This window comes from Polypterus senegalus, chromosome 14 (assembly GCF_016835505.1).
Source record: "Polypterus senegalus isolate Bchr_013 chromosome 14, ASM1683550v1, whole genome shotgun sequence".
Taxonomy (NCBI): Eukaryota; Metazoa; Chordata; class Cladistia; order Polypteriformes; family Polypteridae; genus Polypterus; species Polypterus senegalus.
Genome location: NC_053167.1, coordinates 76324976 through 76343613, shown reverse-complemented (window position 1 = coordinate 76343613; position 18638 = coordinate 76324976). Strand labels below are relative to the sequence as shown.

General features: G+C 40.7%; 1 protein-coding gene across 2 annotated transcripts in view; it reads left to right on the top strand.

The window, feature by feature from the left end:
• LOC120514552 (heparan sulfate 2-O-sulfotransferase 1) overlaps nt 1–18638 on the top strand; it is a 340541-nt gene that overhangs the window by 318809 nt on the left and 3094 nt on the right. For both annotated transcript variants that reach the window (XM_039734985.1, XM_039734986.1), the window contains 3 exons: nt 2891–3029; nt 5973–6070; nt 11843–12000. In XM_039734985.1, coding sequence (XP_039590919.1) covers nt 2891–3029; nt 5973–6070; nt 11843–12000 — 395 coding nt within the window. The remainder of the gene's footprint in view (nt 1–2890; nt 3030–5972; nt 6071–11842; nt 12001–18638) is intronic.

Sequence of the window (18638 nt, the reverse complement as noted above, 5' to 3'; positions counted from 1 at the left end):
TGTGTGTATATATATATATCCTTCAGCATCACAGAACTTGTAACAGAACATAAAGAAAATGTGTGCACATTCTCTATTAACACAGTGGAATTAATACATTAATTATCAATTAGAGTAAATCGGTCAATGCATTTAATGAAGTTGGTAAATACATTATCTAACAATTATGATGATTTTAATTCAGTATTTTGGAGCATATTCTTATCTTTGAAATTCTCAGCAAATACTGAAGTGTTTTTTTATGCAAAATCAGCAAAAAGTACATAATTCCATTGTCAGCTTTGCACAGAATAATTCAATTTATTTCTGAAATGAATTATATCTGAATTATTTTACTGAGACAAACACTTCAACCTTATAATTTAAGAAAAAAGCCTCTTGGGTTTACAAAAGTATAAGCAGTGTGCGTCATGAAAGTCTCACTTTACCTAGCAACATGAAGTCTTTCTTCTTCATGTTTTATTCATTTCCAGCCTTTAACTAGCAATTACTTAAATACATTTTTGCTGCATTTTTCATGAAACTCAGAATCCACATTAATATTCTGATTCTTCAATTTTGTCTCTGTTCTTGCTGCTGTTATAAACACTCTTGTACATTTGCTATATAATCTCCACACTGGGAGGTAAATAGATTTGCTGTACACTTTTGATGCACATGTTAGGGTGGTCAGAATAGTTCAGTTCAGTATTGTTGGATTAACTGGTGGCTCTGTGTTGACCTGGTATAATTGGGTGCCCCTTAAATAGAAAAAGGAGTTTCAGGAAAAGAAAGGTGGTTGAGCCCTTTTAAGGCTTCTATTCAGCCTGGCAAGACCATTACAAGTGTGTGACTGCACTAAGATGAATTGGCATCCCTTCTAAGTTTAATTCATGCTTTGCCTTCCTTGTTGCTTCCAGGATAAGCTCTACCTGCCTGAAATAATGCAATGGGAAATGCAGGTTCACAAAACAGTTGAAAGAAGGTTCTGGAATGCATATTTCAAAAACTGATTACCTTTTCCCTAACATTATATCTTGTACATTAAATTTTGAACCTATTAAATTTGTAATCATTTGGTATACAAATTTTACCAACCACTTGTTGAGTGCATGTTAGTAACCTGTTAGCCAGCACAGGTAATTTAGCACCCATTTGTTATACAGAGTTCTTCCAGACTGTAATGTGTGGTATTCAATTATAACATCACATTGCAAAATCCTAGGTAGATGTCTTACAAACCCTTCTGTAGTAAAATTGTGCTTATATATTGTGTTGAAAGCATGGAAACAAAGAGGGAAGGATTAGAAGAGCCGTAACTATCAGCAAGGTTCTGCACTTCACAAGTTCACCAGGATGGCAGTTCAGTTTAGTGCTGAGTGAGTGAGTGTGTGTGTGTGTGTGGCTCCATCTAGTGGTCATAAAGAAGTGTGAGCTCTGGCAAATAGACTTGCAGCTCGATTTTTTTTTTACTTGTGACTGGAAACAAGAATCTCAGTAAAAGCTCCTTGAGACATTTTTCAGTTTTAATGTTTTGTTTTTTTCTGTAAAGATTAGTGAGATTAGCAATGGTCTATTTTGGATTTTGGATGTTTCTTTTTTACAAGCTGTGATGAATTATTCTGTGTAAACATGAAAAATATACTAAAGTGTGTCTTTAAATGTAATGATATGAATTGAAACCTCTCACACAGACTCTTCTTTTATGTTAGCACCTTTTCATAGAGACTTTAACATTAGTTTAATCTTCTCTGACTGTTTTATATGCTTTGCATATTTTGACACATACCTGAGAAAATCATGTAGGGTTTTAATTTAAATATTTCCATTCTTTTAAGTCAGGGTCTGTTTTTTTGTTATGTACGGTATAGTATGTACTAGATTAGATCCAAGCAAATACACAAAATTGAATACCTTAATTACATAAATACAATATTATAAATAAAGAAAAAAAACATGATGAGGATTCTTTAATCATTTTTGTTTCATCATAATGTAAGACAAGACAATACATACTCTAACTTGAGCTCTGGATTAACATGATATTTTTGGATGGGGGACATTTTAAAGAAGGTAAGAAAAATGTTAGTGAAATTGGTGTGAATAATGGTAACTGCCACAAGTGTTCATGTTCTGACACTTTGTAATTCGTAATTTAATAGAGAAGCTCTGAACTTTAGGTTGATATATGAAAGTACCGTTTGAGTGCTAATTTTTCTGATGCTAAAATTGCATAACATAAGTATGGGATGATATTTTCGTCCACATATAAAGGTTAGTACCAAAGACAAAACCTGAAAAAATACATGTTGCACATTATCAAACAGTTCTGTATAGTGCCAAGGTTCCTGGCAGCATTTGCCAAAGAAATGGCTGGATTACCACTTCAAAACATACAGTACAAGTACCTTTGATTATGGGATCCCACGATAACACAATTATGCCAACATTTCTGCTCAGAGTCCTTGTATTTGTATTAACACTGCTTGCAGTCTGGTTCTTGTACAGTGGACTGTAAACCTCAATGTTGCTGGTTTATTTCCCACCACTTAATCCATGTGAGCATGACTGAATCACATCACCGGCCAGAGCTGCTCAAAAGGAAATATAAATTACAGGGATTCTGTGATTTGTAAGCTACTTTGGATCAAAGCATTACCTGAATACATAAATAGAATTGAATTCTTAATACATACGCTTGAGTTATTGTGCCTACATTACACTGAATAGATTTGTAAACTTGTGCTTTCTTTTTTTATGACGTTTTATACATTGTCTTTGATATATGTGACATTTTATTTGTTATCCTATGTTATTTTAAATATATATATATATATATATATATATATATATATATATATATATATATTTGGTCTTTGATCTGTTTTGTCCAATTTTGTTTTTGGTTTAGGTTTGGTGTAAAGAGGAAGCCAATCTATATCAATGTAATCCGAGATCCCATTGAAAGGCTGGTCTCCTACTATTACTTTTTAAGATTTGGTGATGACTATAGACCAGGACTTCGAAGGAGGAAACAAGGAGATAAAAAGGTAAAAGCATGCCTTACTCTGTTTTCTGCACTTTATTTTCCATTACAGAGCAGCTATATACTTTTTTTCTGAATGTTTGTGTATGTGTGTATGTACAGTACAGGCCAAAAGTTTGGACACACCTCCTCATTCAATGTGTTTTCTTTATTTTCATGACCATTTACATTGGTAGATTCTCACTGAAGGCATCAAAACTATGAATGAACACATGTGGAGTTATGTACTTAACAAAAAAAGGTGAAATAACTAAAAACATGTTGACATTGTTTTTCAAACCACTTGTTGGCCCCTTTGCCTTCACTCTGCGGTCCAGCTCACCCCAAACCATCTCGATTGGGCTCAGGTCCAGTGACTGTGGAGGCCAGGTCATCTGCCACAGCACTCCATCACTCTCCTTCTTGGTCAAATAGCTCTTACACAGTTAGCTGCTTGGTTCTTGCCATAATATGAATTTTAACAGTTGTCCAATAGGGCTGTTGGCTGTGTAGTAACCTGACTTCTGCACAACACAACTGCTGGTCCCAACCCCGTTGATAAAGCAAGAAATTCCACTAAATAACCCTGATAAGGCACACCTGTAAAGTGAAAACCATTTCAGGTGACTACCTTTTAAAGCTCATCGAGAGAATGCCAAGAGTGTGCAAAGCAGTAATCAGAGCAAAGGGTGGCTATTTTGAAGAAATTAGAATATAAAACATGTTTTCAGTTATTTCACCTTTTTTTGTTAAGTACATAACTCCACATGTGTTCAGTCATAGTTTTGATGCCTTCAGTGAGAATCTACCAATGTAAATGGTCATGAAAATAAAGAAAACACATTGAATGAGGAGGTGTGTCCAAACTTTTGGCCTGTACTGTATGTCTACTCTCTATATATAAAATCCTAAGCCTATAAGTACAATGATTCTGTGCAACGATTTTATGTGAAGTTTTTATGGCACTTTTTTTGTACGCTTTAAATCGGGCTTATTTTAAAACCTACATATATATGTTTGGTTTCATTCTTTTCTGAATTTATCAAACTTTAATGTGATGCTGTTAGATTTTGAGATTGTTATTCCATTTTTAAATTATATACTAAAATATCAAGAAAGTCGTGGTTTTTAATATCAAGAAAGTCAAGGTTTTTATTTTTGATTGAGTAAACTTTCTTTTACGGGAACAAACTATTAAAAAAATAATCTATTAATAACACCAATTGTTGTATTTAGGTGATTTAGTTAGCTGGAGGTCGAGTTACGCCGCAACTGGGGGTTGGGCACCGAAGGCACCAGGGAGGCTTGCCCCTCTAGTATGAATATATGTGTATATCTCCATTATATTCATACTCCATGGGATAATACCAATTACAGATTTCACCTGTTTTGTTTTTTTATTTCATAGTTACTACAAATACAGTAAATGTTACGACATAAGACAAATTATATTGAGCATTCAAATCTTCTTCCCCTGGCATTCACTGTTGACACCACTGAATAAAGGATGTGAAGAAGGTGTCTGCTTGGTTTGTTGCACACATCTCTTCAATTGCTTACTTTAGCTCTCGCAAATCTTGAATATTGTATACAGTAACATATGCTTTCGTTCAGGCAACTCCACAAAAAAAAAAGTCAACACCATCTGCAAAATCATTTCTCGTAATATATGCTAGTCTTTAAAGTCTACAGACATTCACAAAACAGAGTTTACAGTATGTTTTTCATTAATTCCTCACAACTGTTAGTCTTGGATTGAATGGTTTTGTTAATGGATGGATGGAAAGTTTGATGATATTTGCTCATTTCAGAAAGTGACTGTTGCGGTGTTCAGAGTGAGTTTGTGCATCTTTACTTACTGTATGTTTTGCATCTATCAAGCAAAGTTTATAAAACTCATATTTTTCCACTGCTGTGACACTACTTTTTTCTGTTTACTAATTTCTCTTTGTAGCGTATTGTGTAGTGTCCACAGAAAAAACAGAGTGGAAATGAAACCTAGGCCATTAGATCCATAAAGCAGCAGTGGTGACCTTTGCTCCTCCATGCTGCACAAAATGTGAATATTATTAATATAATTCACTATTAAAATTACTAAATATCACCATTTATTTATTTAGAATAATAAAGCAAAAGTGTAAATTAAAACATAATATTCAATAATAAGTAATCTGTCATGAAACAGAGTAATTATACAGGACACAGATAATCCTGAAATAAGGAAATTTGGTTTTGCTGTACAGCACATTATTTTTTTTTTTCTTACATATTATGTAATTTATATGTCCTGTCTGCAGTTCTCAAAGGTGAAACATTGAAATTTGCATTACTCAGCTATACAAGCAATGGTGAAGTGTGTTTTTTTAAATAACGTCATTTTTTTTAAATATAAAGTCTAGCAAGCTATTCTAGTCAAATGCAGTAGACATACTGTTTATTCTTACTTTAGAGAAACTCAACCTGATTGTAGTTGTGAGTCAATGCTTTAATAAAACTAGGTTTTGTCAGCATTGTGCATATTTGACACTCATTCCGGAATCAGTACATACATAGATTCATAGGACTGCTAATTGTGACTTGGGTACAATGCTTGTAATATCCACTTGATGGCAGCAAAAATGTCATAAATCTATTTTTTAAAACTAAAAGCAATTTGGAAGTAAGACATAATACCATCTTTTTATTTTTATATGTAACTAATACTATTAAATTTAATAGTTTTTTTGTATCAGTATACTGCTGCTGGATTATGTGAAATTCCCCTTGGGATTAATAAAGTATCTATCTATCTATCTATCTATCTATCTATCTATCTATCTATCTATCTATCTATCTATCTATCTATCTATCTATCTATCTATCTATCTAATGTAATCTAATCTACACTAAGAAATACTGTTCTCATAATAATAGTGTAGAATAAAGTTTTATTGGTTTCAAAAGACTGTTGTGCTCATTTTCTTTGCAGACCTTTGATGAGTGTGTGTCTACTGGGGGACCTGACTGCGCTGCTGAGAAGCTCTGGCTTCAGATACCTTTCTTCTGTGGTCACAGTTCAGAGTGCTGGTAGGTAGGCCATTCAAGGAAACCTAACCTCCGCTGGCAACAACTGAAGTCGATACCACAAAATGGATTGATTGCTTTGATAGCAGTCATTTTTTTTCTAACAGTTATGGTCTGTGTTTTCTGTATATGTAACCTCCTTGGGTCTCAGTTTCTCTCAATTTAATGAGCACTGAAAATGCACCTATTCTTTCATACACTGAGCTTGGCAGGAAACCTATCCAGAAGGACAAGAAGTGTTGATTTCTTCGGCATCACTGCCTCATGGAGTTGGATTTTGTTCTTGCCTGTTCTTGTGATCAGATGTCCCTTTCACGTTAGCTAATTTACTATTTTTATTTTCCCCATTACATTCAATGGTCTAGGTTTGTATTTGTAGTACTTCTGATACATCAATTTTTGGTTACTCCACTACTACTTTATATTGATTTGTTTTTAATTTTCAAGTGTGCTTTTTGGTAATTTCACACTTTTTTCCCCTACTCACTGATAGTTATTCTGATCCACTTGTTCTGCCACAAACACAAACAGAGGATATATTCATGAATTTTACACAAAATAGGGGAAATTCAACTGAACAAGAGCCTGGTGTCCTGACAGTCTGAAAACAGTAATAAATTAATAAAAATAAAAAAGTTAAAGGTGTTTAATATCCTGTGCATTATCCCTTTGACACAGTAGATTATTCAGCTGATAATGTCGCGTATTTTGTCTTGCTTTTACTAAGGTTGTTTTAAGAAGTAGCCATACATACAGTATATATTTTCATGTTTTTAAAAAAGTTGAGTTCAAACATTTACATTGCTAGTCTGCCTTTGTATAAACTGCTATCTTGTATTATATTGGAGAACAAAAATGCCAGTGGAAAGAAGGGGAGTGTAATTAAATCAGCTGTTTTGTACCAGAGGAGGTAGTGTAGATTAAGACAATCTAATGGAAGACTGGGCTGTCAACGTTTTACCTTCATTTTCTACAATGATGCAGTATGTTTTGCTATAGACCCTGTTTGTAGTGTCTAAACAAAAGTGAGGTTAGAATTATGGCCTGATTTACCAACACATATGACATTGTCCTTTGTGACAAACTAATATGTTCATTTTCTGTTTGTACACACCCCAGATAGGTTTGTAGAACATGGCTGCTAAATGCCATGAAGGACACGGGACTTTGAGAGTCCATCATATGAGGTACATCCCTACACAAACAAACTTTGGGCTATGCATAAAAACAAGAAGCCTACATACAGTCTCAATCCAGAGCACCAGTAAAGCTAGATAGGTGTAGATAGATAGCTACAGCCACAATGCCACTCATTTTTAAACAGATGTGGCTCATGATATTATTCAAAAAGCATGTTTACACATTTCTTAATCTGTGCATTGTGTTAGTGGTCCTGATTTTGTCAGTCCAGGCAAAAGGTGTAAATGTATTGCACCACTGACACAAAGTACTGGGTATAAAAAATGCTGTATAAAAAGTAGTTTCTGTCTGTTTTTGTGATGCTCCTTGTTTAATCATTGAAGTGTATGAGCGGGGATCTGACAAGTGATTATTTTTCTTTGTTAGTCATTTTTATTCTAGTTGTTGAATTAATACTAGTCAACCCGCAGCGTACAATACGCCACATAATCAGGCCGGTTTTTTAATGATTTTTAAGCACAGGGAGAAAATTAACATTTGAAAAATCGGTAATGTAATAAATGCACGGAACGAACCAACACACAATCGTCCGTGACTGAAAACTGGCGGACCGCCATCGCTCATGTGCCCACCTCCAACTCGTCACCTGAGTCGTTGTCGTATTTGCACAGTCCAGATGCACCTGTGACTCACGTAGACTTTCCGTGTTCCTGCAGGAGCATCTAAGAAGACGCATGTTTGTCGCGGATGCGAATTGCTGTATGTAGCGTGTAAAACAGTTTGCTATGGTGCACGCGGTCGTGCGTCGTAACCGAAAACTCGGTTTTTAAAGACTGCTTACTTCATTGTGTTTTAACCTCAGTTGTAAAGGATTGTTTTAAGGATCCCATGGGATACGCCTCGCAAACCATTTAACACGCTGCATATGGCGATTCACCTCCGGCGTGTCTCCTTCTTGCAAGCGCCATAGGTGTCTTACTTGTTGGCGGCTTAGTGAATCCATGCCCCTTCCGGCGTGCTTTCCATGGTTGTCTTGCCTTAGTGAATTATATATATATTGTGAACGCCACCCGGGCACAGACAGGCGGACATCTTGTTTTAAAACACCACACGTTTATTATACAAATTATTTACAGTCCATCGGTCACAAAGACCCCCAAATAATGGTCACAAAGACCCAGTTCAGTGCACAATACCCCAAAACAGTCACAGTCCTGGCCACAATGCCTTCTTCGGGCCAGCCCACACTCCTCTTGCTTCGTCCTCCTTCCACCCGACTCCAGCCCTGAATGAATGGAGACGGCCCCTTTTATAGACGACCCGGATGAGCACCTGGTGTTCCCGGCATTCCTTCTCTGACCACGCCCCAGCGTGGCGGAAGTGTCGGCTGTCCTCCCGCTGCTCTCCGGCATCCTCCAAAGTCTTCCCCAGCACTTCCTGGTGTGGCGGGAGTGCTGGGCAAACAACGCCCCAAGGCATTGGGGCACCTCCTGGCGGTGACCACGGGCTCCTACAGGGAAGGGCTTCCATGCCCTTGACCCGTGGCCCCCAAAGCAACCCGGAAGGCAAACCCCACGTGATCCAGGCAGGGCTCTGACCCTCTTCCGGTCCCTCCTGGCGTCCCGGCCGGGTCATGGCCCCTGGCATCCCTGACAGTGCCCCACAGCCAGCGAAGACCACTCGTGGGCAAGAGCGACCGCCCCGCGAGGGCAGCAGAGCCCCGAAACGGGCCCCACTCGAGGATAGCCGGGGTCCGGCCCCGCACTCTAGCAGGGACAGGGGCGGAGACACAATCCGAGCACCAGCCCTTGGTGCATCCCTGTGCCTCGCACAGGTTGTGCTCCCCCCTTTTACCGACACCCCGGGCCTCCTCGATCGGCACCCTCCGAGACCTCCGCCTTTGGTCCGAGCCACTCGCTCCCCGTAGGCTCCTCCAGCTGTGAGCGCAGCTGCGCACCGGCAGAGAGAACATTCCGCTGACGGCCCGACATCAGAGGGCTGTTCCGCCACGAAGGGGCTCCTTCAGCCCGCCCGGGGTCCGCCCCTACAAAAGAGAACACAGGGGCAGAACCGCTGCCAGCACCCAGCTCGTGCCATGCACGGGCAGCGTTCCCCCCTCCAATCACCCCGGCACTTGCCTGATTGGCACCCTCTCCGCGCTTCCGTGTCCCTCTCGATGATGGAGTCATCGGCACCGCCTGCTCTCTCTCTGCCTGCCTCAGGGATTCCCTCTGCTCCCCCAGAGGGCAGCCAGCCATACGCGTGCACCCAGCAACGCGTCTCACCATATCGGAGGAATCGGCACCCAGCCTCTTATTCCTCCATTCACTCTGGGACGCCATGACGGTTTGAGACTCCTTATGGAAAAGAAGACGCCTCTGTCCCGTCTGCGTCCCTATAGTGCGGCGCAAGACCGCAGCCGACTCGGGGCGGAGGGCGCTAGGACCCGGGGCACTTAGCAGCCCGTGTCCATTCAGCGCCCTCGACTCCCCTCGCCGCGATACAGCCAGCGCGGCGCCGACCTCCTGTCGGAGGGCTGCTTACTCGAACTGATCGTTATCATCACAGCCTTTTTCAACAGACCCTCCCGCATGCTGTACGGAGTCGGCTGTACTCACCGTCTCCGCTGTACCTCTCCGCTGGAGATTCCAGCGCGCGCCGCCTCGTTGTTGATTGAATCGCTCTCAGCGCCAACTAACGCCTTCCTCTCCAGTTCCAGCACCTCAGCCCGGAGGGCACATAGCATCTGTAACACACGCTGCTCTGTGGGCTGAAGGGACAACCCCAGCTCCGCCAAAGCAGCCGGCAAAGATGGGAAGTGAAGCGACGCGGAGCCTACCTTTCTGTCAGCCTCCAGCGCCGCCACTTCCTGTGGGCCTCTCCTCCGCCCAATCGGGTCTCCCCCTGCCCGTGATGGACATTCCTTGGTCCCGCCTCTCTGCAGTCATCGGCGGGCCCGCAAGACACACCGTCCAATCGCGTGCCTGTCAGGGGGAGGGACTTCTGGTCCGCGGCCATCTTGCCTCCCCTTCTGCGGTGGCGACGTGCCTGCCGGCAGCCCTGCTGTTGCCAGCGCCTTCGAGCTGCAGCGCCTCCTCCTCCACAGCCCCGCGCTGCCGCCACGCTGCCGGAGCCCCGCAGACCAGCACGCCTGCCACCGACGTGGATCCGGGAGGTCCCTGCCTGCAAAGAGAAAACACGCCCGTCCCCATGGGCCGGCTGCCACTAGGCAGGGAACTCACCTTCCCGGACTCGTCAAACCGAGGACACTTCCTCGGCGTGGCCTTTCTTGACGCCATGCGGTCCCGGGCGCCTTCAGCAACGGCCTGCTTGTAGGAGACCGCTGCACTTGTTGTAGGCACGCCACCTGCCCGCATCAGGGAAACATGGCCTTCCTGCGGACCCCTGGCGGTCCGTGGGGTTCCTTTACACTGCGGGGCTGTGTGCACGCAGCACCCGCGCATCGGTGGGGTCCCTGCTGCGCCGGGTCGCCCACAACAAATTTTTTGATAACAGGTCCCCGCCTTGGAACAGGCGGAGCATCCTGCCGGCTACGCCAGATGTGAACGCCACCCGGGCACAGACAGGCGGACATCTTGTTTTAAAACACCACACGTTTATTATACAAATTATTTACAGTCCATCGGTCACAAAGACCCCCAAATAATGGTCACAAAGACCCAGTTCAGTGCACAATACCCCAAAACAGTCACAGTCCTGGCCACAATGCCTTTCTTCGGGCCGCCTCCACACTCCTCTTGCTTCGTCCTCCTTCCACCCGACTCCAGCCCTGAATGAATGGAGACGGCCCCTTTTATAGACGACCCGGATGAGCACCTGGTGTTCCCGGCATTCCTTCTCTGACCACGCCCCAGCGTGGCGGAAGTGTCGGCTGTCCTCCCGGCTGCTCTCCGGGCATCCTCCAAAGTCTTCCCCCCAGCACTTCCTGGTGTGGCGGGAGTGCTGGGGAAACAAGTCCCCAAGGCATTGGGGCGCCTCCTGGCGGTGACCACGGGCTCCTACAGGGAAGGGCTTCCATGCCCTTGACCCGTGGCCCCCAAAGCAACCCGGAAGGCAAACCCCACGTGATCCAGGCAGGGCTCTGACCCTCTTCCGGTCCCTCCTGGCGTCCCGGCCGGGTCATGGCCCCTGGCATCCCTGACAATATATATAGATTATTTGATCTGGTCACTGCGGTATTTTTTTAGATGTTCTTAAGAAGTCTTTAAGGTATTTGATCATTTTGTGATATGGCTGTTAACTTGAACATACAGGTGCTTAAACCATTAGTTGCATTTGTTTCTTAAAACCTTGACTGCCAGCCTAAAGGTGCCAACTCAGATCATGGCATAGACCAAAACATCACAATGATTTATAAGTGTGTCTATGGAGTAGTAAAAATCCTGTTCAGGGCATCACTATTTTTTTTTTTTTTTTGCTTTATTTTGTTAAAACAAGTGTTTTCTGCTCTATTAGGATGGGCAATGAATCAATAATAATGTTTTAATTATTTATTTATGTGTTGTTATTTTGGTAGTGTGTTTGACAGAGGCTCCAATATCTGTATGGTTCATAGCCTTTGGGTATTTTATTTTTATGCGGACATAATTTAATGTTATTGCTTTGTCAATACAGGAATGTTGGAAGCAGATGGGCATTAGATCAAGCCAAATACAACCTGGTAAATGAATACTTACTTGTCGGCGTCACTGAGGAGCTGGAAGATTTTATCATGATGCTGGAGGCTGCTCTACCACGTTTCTTCAGAGGTGCCACTGAGCTTTACAGAACAGGTATCTTTAAAATTCCCTGCTCCTTAATTCTGCCATTTAACAATTAGATGTTGTAGGTTTATAGGGTCATTATTGGCATATGTACAGAGTACGGTGAAATTATTATTAGAATGTATTAGTCAGTGTGTCGCCACTTTCCGCCACCATGATTAGTGAGTAGAATTACTATACCTTAAAACCTCTACCTGAAAATTCACAGAAGATATTTGTCAATTTTATTTTAATTATAATATTACATTGGTGTTACATTACCTGAAAGTAATCCCCTGTGTTTCAAGTAAACCTATAACAACTTTCTTTCTCATAATTCAGTAGAAAACCTTAACTCAGGAGAACATAAGCTCCTTCCAAAAGACTTGCAACACAGCAACGCCAACTCTTTCTGATTCCAGACACACACACAAACTCGCTAAGACGCTCTGTCTTCATCCAAACGTGCAGATGCCTGGATACTTGTAAACTAAACAAGCCTTTACCCATTTGACCAACTAAGGGACCAGAAACTGCAGTCTCGAGAAAAGAATTTAAAAGTCAGTTCTTGTGCAATTTGTTCTACAAGAATTAAAAACATAGAAATATAATTGTGTTCTCCATGTATGAGAGAAAGAAACCAAGTCAGCATGACATTTGTTTTCTGTTGTTTATTGTCCTGCATGTACACACCCATGTCTATCTTTTGTTATTGCTATGTTATGAATATCCATCCATCCATCCATTTTCCAACCCGTTGAATCCAAACACAGGGTCACGGGGGTTTGCTGGAGCCAATCCCAGCCAACACAGGGCACAAGGCAGGAACCAATCCTGGGCAGGGTGCCAACCCACTGCAGGACACACACAAACACACCCACACACCAAGCACACACTAGGGCCAATTTAGAATCACCAATCCACCTAACCTGCATGTCTTTGGACTGTGGGAAGAAACCAGAGCGCCGGAGGAAACCCACGCAGACACGGGGAGAACATGCAAACTCCACGCAGGGAGGACCTGGGAAGCGAACCCGGGTCTCCTAACTGCGAGGCAGCAGTGCTACCACTGCACCACTGTGCCGCCCTGTTATGAATATATTATACTTTTTTTTATTATTAAAGTTGAGCGTGTTAGACGTAGCATTAAGTAAATAACACAATCACTTGCCTGATCCACAAAATGGAAAGTGAAGGAGTTTTGTGTCGTCGTTTGCATGCATTTGGTGATAAATTGAAATTAATCTCTTCCCCATAATCCCAACACATCAGTTTTGCTAACACTGGGAAGCCAACCCCAACTCACAACTGAATGGCAGCACTCACACATGTAACAAATTTTTGAAATTGTACCTTTTTCTAGTCTGTAAGCATACCAAGTTCTACATGCATCTTCTTGTTCGTGTACAACATAACAAAAACATTGTGGTAATACTGAACACTTAGCATGGAGTTTTTTTTTATTTAAGTGAAAGTTGAACAAAAGCAAATTCATTCAATTTTGAGAATATTACTGATATTAAGTAAAATCTAAAAGAATGGTAAAATAGTTTGCCTATTAATCAAAAGATAGAAAAAAAAATCAACAAAGAGAATGAGGGCTGAAGTGCTTTCACTATCAGAGCTGATTTATCACTCTTTCTGCACCTCATTTTTTCCACAGTCAAGATTTTACTATATGTTTGGCAATATCCTCACCAACTAGAATAAATTTGCAAAACACTTAAGAGTTTATTTTAGATCAGTTTACAATATTTTCTTCTTGTATGAGAGCATGCTTAGCTTATATTAGACTTGTGTTTTGTCAGAATGGCAACAAATTGGAGATGATACTTCAATAATAGGGCAGTAGCCATTGTTGTGTTGTCTGTTGTCTTACATAATGAACTGTTTGCCTCCAAATGTATGGATAACTGTTTTGAAGACCTGCTTATTATTGAAATAAAGCAGAGTCTTACTTAAGTAGACAAAATTGTGGTAATCATTTATCTAGAAGGTTAATGTGAGTGTGCAGTTATCTGTATAATTTAAATTCTCTTTAACTTACTGTATCAAATATCAATCAAATTAGTTCTGGGCCCACTGGACAAATGCTGACACTACATTTTCTGTTTTGGCAATGATAATGTAATTTATTGACTAATGTGAAAGTGCTTGGAATATTTAAACAGTCAAAAAACATGTATTGTTTTGTTGTTCTAATTTCCATTCAATCCTGAAATGTTGACATCATAATGCGTAGACTTTGTAATAACTAATATAGTGCCTATGTCATTTTTTTCATCAGTCCATTCACCCACCCACCAATCTTGTTTAGGATTATGATTTACAGGCTTCTGTCCTGGCAGCATTGGGCACAAGGTAGGAACCAACCTTGGACACACTCACTCGCCAATTTAGTGTTGGCAGTTATCATAATCTGCAAATCTTTCAGCTCTGAGATGAGAATCACATAACCAGAAGAAAATGTGTGCAGATTTTGCACAGGTAATTTCAAGCCTTGATCTGTGGTGGTATGTGGCCCTCTCTTTGTTATGTTAGGACTTGGTCAAACCTAAATCCAGTTCAGTTGATTTATATAATATATAGTGGGGTGTTTTACAGTGTCTTCACATTTGTCAGTATTCTGTAATTAGGGTTACATCATGCTCAATACTTGTTATACAAATGTCAAGTGATACACTGATAAAAATATAATCAGATAACTATTTACTGCATATAAACATACTAAGAAATAATCCATCAAGGTAACAGAAACTTATAACGGAAAAATGACATATGAAACCATGTTTAATTCAACGTCCATCCTGATTAGATTCTTCTTTTGGAAGTCCAGCCCTTCATTTACTGCCTTGACTGGCTTATCTCGGCCTTTACAGTACTTCCTCACAGTGTTTACCAGCACATCCTCGGAATATTTGTAAAATGCAGACAAAAAAAAAAAAACAACATTTTGCCACTCTTGTTATTCATTCTTACAAATCTTGACTGTAATAGAGGATGCCTGCAAAATACTTGATTTTATTTGGGTTAATCTCCCTGTCTCAAAATAAACAGAAACGGGTTTCACATGAAATCTTTTTGGTGATTGTTATTGTTTACTATAGCAATTTATTATTGTATGGTGCAAATTGACTATTAATAGGTTTGTTTTTGTATTTCTTTTTTATTTAAACACTGTTGTAACATTAAGAGTTGATTCAATTTGCTAATTTTTTTTCCATCTGCAAAGCTTTAAAGATAATTATCCCAACAAAGTAATTTGTTTCATTTGTTATTAGGGCAGAGTGGTGGCTCTGAGGCTAGGGATCTGCACCGGCAATCTGAAGGATGCCAGTTCCAATCCCATAAATACCAGAATGAACTGTAATCCATTGGGCCCTTGAGCAAGGCCATTAACCTGCAATTGCTTTGTCCTGGGTATGATGTTAACCTGCATCAAACCCTGCAAGCATGTCCTACAACTTGCAGAGAAAATGTTTGAGTTAGTGGCAGGATTTGCACCCCAGCCACTGTAAAAACCACACACGTTTCCAGTGTGATGCTGAGGTGTCACCCATTGCACAGCTGCACTCGAGTCCCAATTCGGGTGGTTCATCGTAATCTGTGCATCCTTTCGAACCCTCTCTCTCTCTCTCTCTCTCTCTCTCTCTCTCTCTCTCGTTATTTTTTTATTAATATTATACAAAAAAATGTCTATTGAGAGAGAAACATGCATGTTTCAGTCACTATTCAGCTTTAGATTTATAACAAAACATACTAGTCATGGTTGGTTATTATGAACAAAATGGTAAATTTTACATGCAGCACCTTTAGTAAGGTATCATTTGTCAATGTAAACCCTTTCATATTTCAGGTTAATAAGGTAAGATCATCCTAATCTATTAAATATATAAAAATACATTTGAAATGGGGTCAATTTTCCATCCTTGCTCAGCATACCAGTTGCCATTGTATGAGAAAGTGGAGATGCTGTTTGTCATAGCCGTAGTATTGATCAGAAGATCTCAATGAAGTTATTTTAACCAGTGAAGTATTTACAGCAACATTTTGTTTGTACAAATGCTCAGGTGGAATCAAATCAAAAACACATAATCACAAAGGAAATTACTGTTATTTTGCACAGCACTGCTGTCTCATAGCACTTAGAACCCATTTTTGATTTCAAATTTGGGGTGCCATCTGTTCAAAAATAACTTCCAAGCCCTTCCAAAAGGAATGCCACTGACCTTCCATAGTTCAACGAAACACATTAAGGTGAATTGACAAATCTAAATTGACCTGACATATGTCTGATTCTGCCTCAGGAATTGAATGGCAACCTATCCACATTTGCCTTGCACGTTATACTGCTTGGACAGGCTCCTTTGTCCCACAATCCTGTACTGTAGAAAGGAATTTATTATTGTCTTCAATGTTATTGTTGTATTTTAGTTAGGTGCCTTTACCCAAAGCAACTTACTTTTCAATTGTATTTATCCATTCATTCATTTGCTGAACTCTTGTAATACAATTTCAGGATCACGTGGAAGCACTAGCCTACCCCACCAAATTCATCCATATATGCATACATATGTATCCAATTATATCAAATTTATAATTTTATTAGTTCTTGGTAAGGGGGCTTGATTTTCTGAAGCAGTCAGCAGCATTTGATCACACATGGGACTATTTACGTATATATATATATGTGTATGTGTGTGTGTGTGTATGTATATATACAGTATATATATATGTATATATATATGTGTGTATATATATGTGTGTGTGTGTGTGTGTATATATATATATATATATATATATATATATATATATATATATATATAAACTGCTCAAAAAATTAAAGGAACACTTTGAAACACATCAGATCTCAATGGGAAAAAGAAATCCTCCTGGGTAATGTGTTAGGAACGAAAGGATGCCACATCGTTTGATGGAAATGAAAATGATCAACCTACAGAGCCCTGAATTCAAAGACGCCCCAAAAATCAGAGTGAAAAAATTATGTGGCAGGCTAGTCCATTTTGCCAAAATTTAATTGCAGCAACTCAAAATTGTACGCAGCACTTTGTATGGCCCCTGTGTTCTTGTATACATGCCTGACAACATCGGTGCATCCTTCTAATGAGATGACAGATGGTATTGTGGGGGATCTCCTCCCAGATCTGGACCAGGGTATCACTGAGCTCCTGGACAGTCTGAGGTGCAACCTGGTGGCATTGGATGGACCAAAACATAATGTCCCAGAGGTGTTCTATTGGATTTAGGTCAGGAAAGTGTGGTGGCCAGTCAATGGTATCAATTCCTTCATCATCCAGGAACTGCCTGCATACTCTCACCACATGAGGCCAGGAATTGTCGTGCACCAGGAGCCACTGTACCAGCATAGGGTCTGACAATGGGTCCAAGGATTTCATCCTGATACCTAATGGCAGCCAAGGTGCCTTTGTCAAGCCTGTAGCGGTCTGTGTGACCCTCCATGGATATGCCTCCCCAGACAATCATTAACCCACCACCAAACTGCTCATGCTGAATGATGTTACAGGCAGCATAATGTTCTCCATGGCTTCTCCAGACCCTTTCACTTCTGTCATGTGCTCAGGGTGAACCTGCTCTCATCTGTAAAAAGCACAGGGCACCAGTGGTGCATCTGCCAATTCTGGTATTCTATGGCGAATGCCAAATGAGCTGCATGCTGCTGGGCAGTGAGCTTAGGGCTATTAGAGGACATGGGGCCCTTGGGTCACCCTCATGAAGTCTTTTTGGTTGTTTGGTCAGAGACATTCACACCAGTGGCCTGCTGGAGGTCATTTTGTAGGGCTCTGGCAGTGCTCATCCTGTTCCTCCTTGCCCAAAGGAGCAGATACTGGTCCTGCTGATGGGTTATGGACCTTCTATGACCCTCTACAGCTCTCCTAGAGTAACTGCTTGTCTCCTAGAATCTCCTCCATGCCCTTGAGACTGTGCAGGGAGACACAGCAAACCTTCTGGTAATGACACGTATTGATGTGCCAATCTGGAGAAGTTGGACTACCTGTGCAACCTCTGTAGGGTCCAGGTATCGCCTCATGCTACCAGCAGTGACACTGACTGTAGCGAAATGCAAAACTAGTGAAGAAACAGTCAGAAAAGATGAGGAGGGAAAAATGTCAGTGGCCTCCACCTGTTAAACCATTCCTGTTTTGGGGGTCATCTCATTGTTGCCCCTCTAGTGCATCTGTTGTTAATTTCATTAACACCACAGCAGCTAAAACTAATTAACAACCCCCTCTGCTACTTAACTGACCAGATTAATATCCCATAAGTTTCATTGACTTTATGCTATACTCTGATTAAAAAGTGTTCCTTTAATTCTTTGGAGCAGTATATTTATATATATATATATATGTATGAATATGTATAGTAAGTATGACTGCATACGGCGTATTTTAGATTGAAAATAGTGATATTCAGAAATTCCTGCTTTTTTAGTGAAACAGATTTAAAGATAAAATTCTAGATTTTTTTTTTTGTGTAGTGAATAGTCTAAAACATATTTTTAAAAGAGAACTTTGGTGCCTCCAGTGAGAAGGTCAAATGTATTCTGTGTATTTATTTGCTACCCCACCCCCCACAACTTTTCAGATGTACTGTATTGTACCTTGGCACTCTGTTTCTGTTTAGTACGT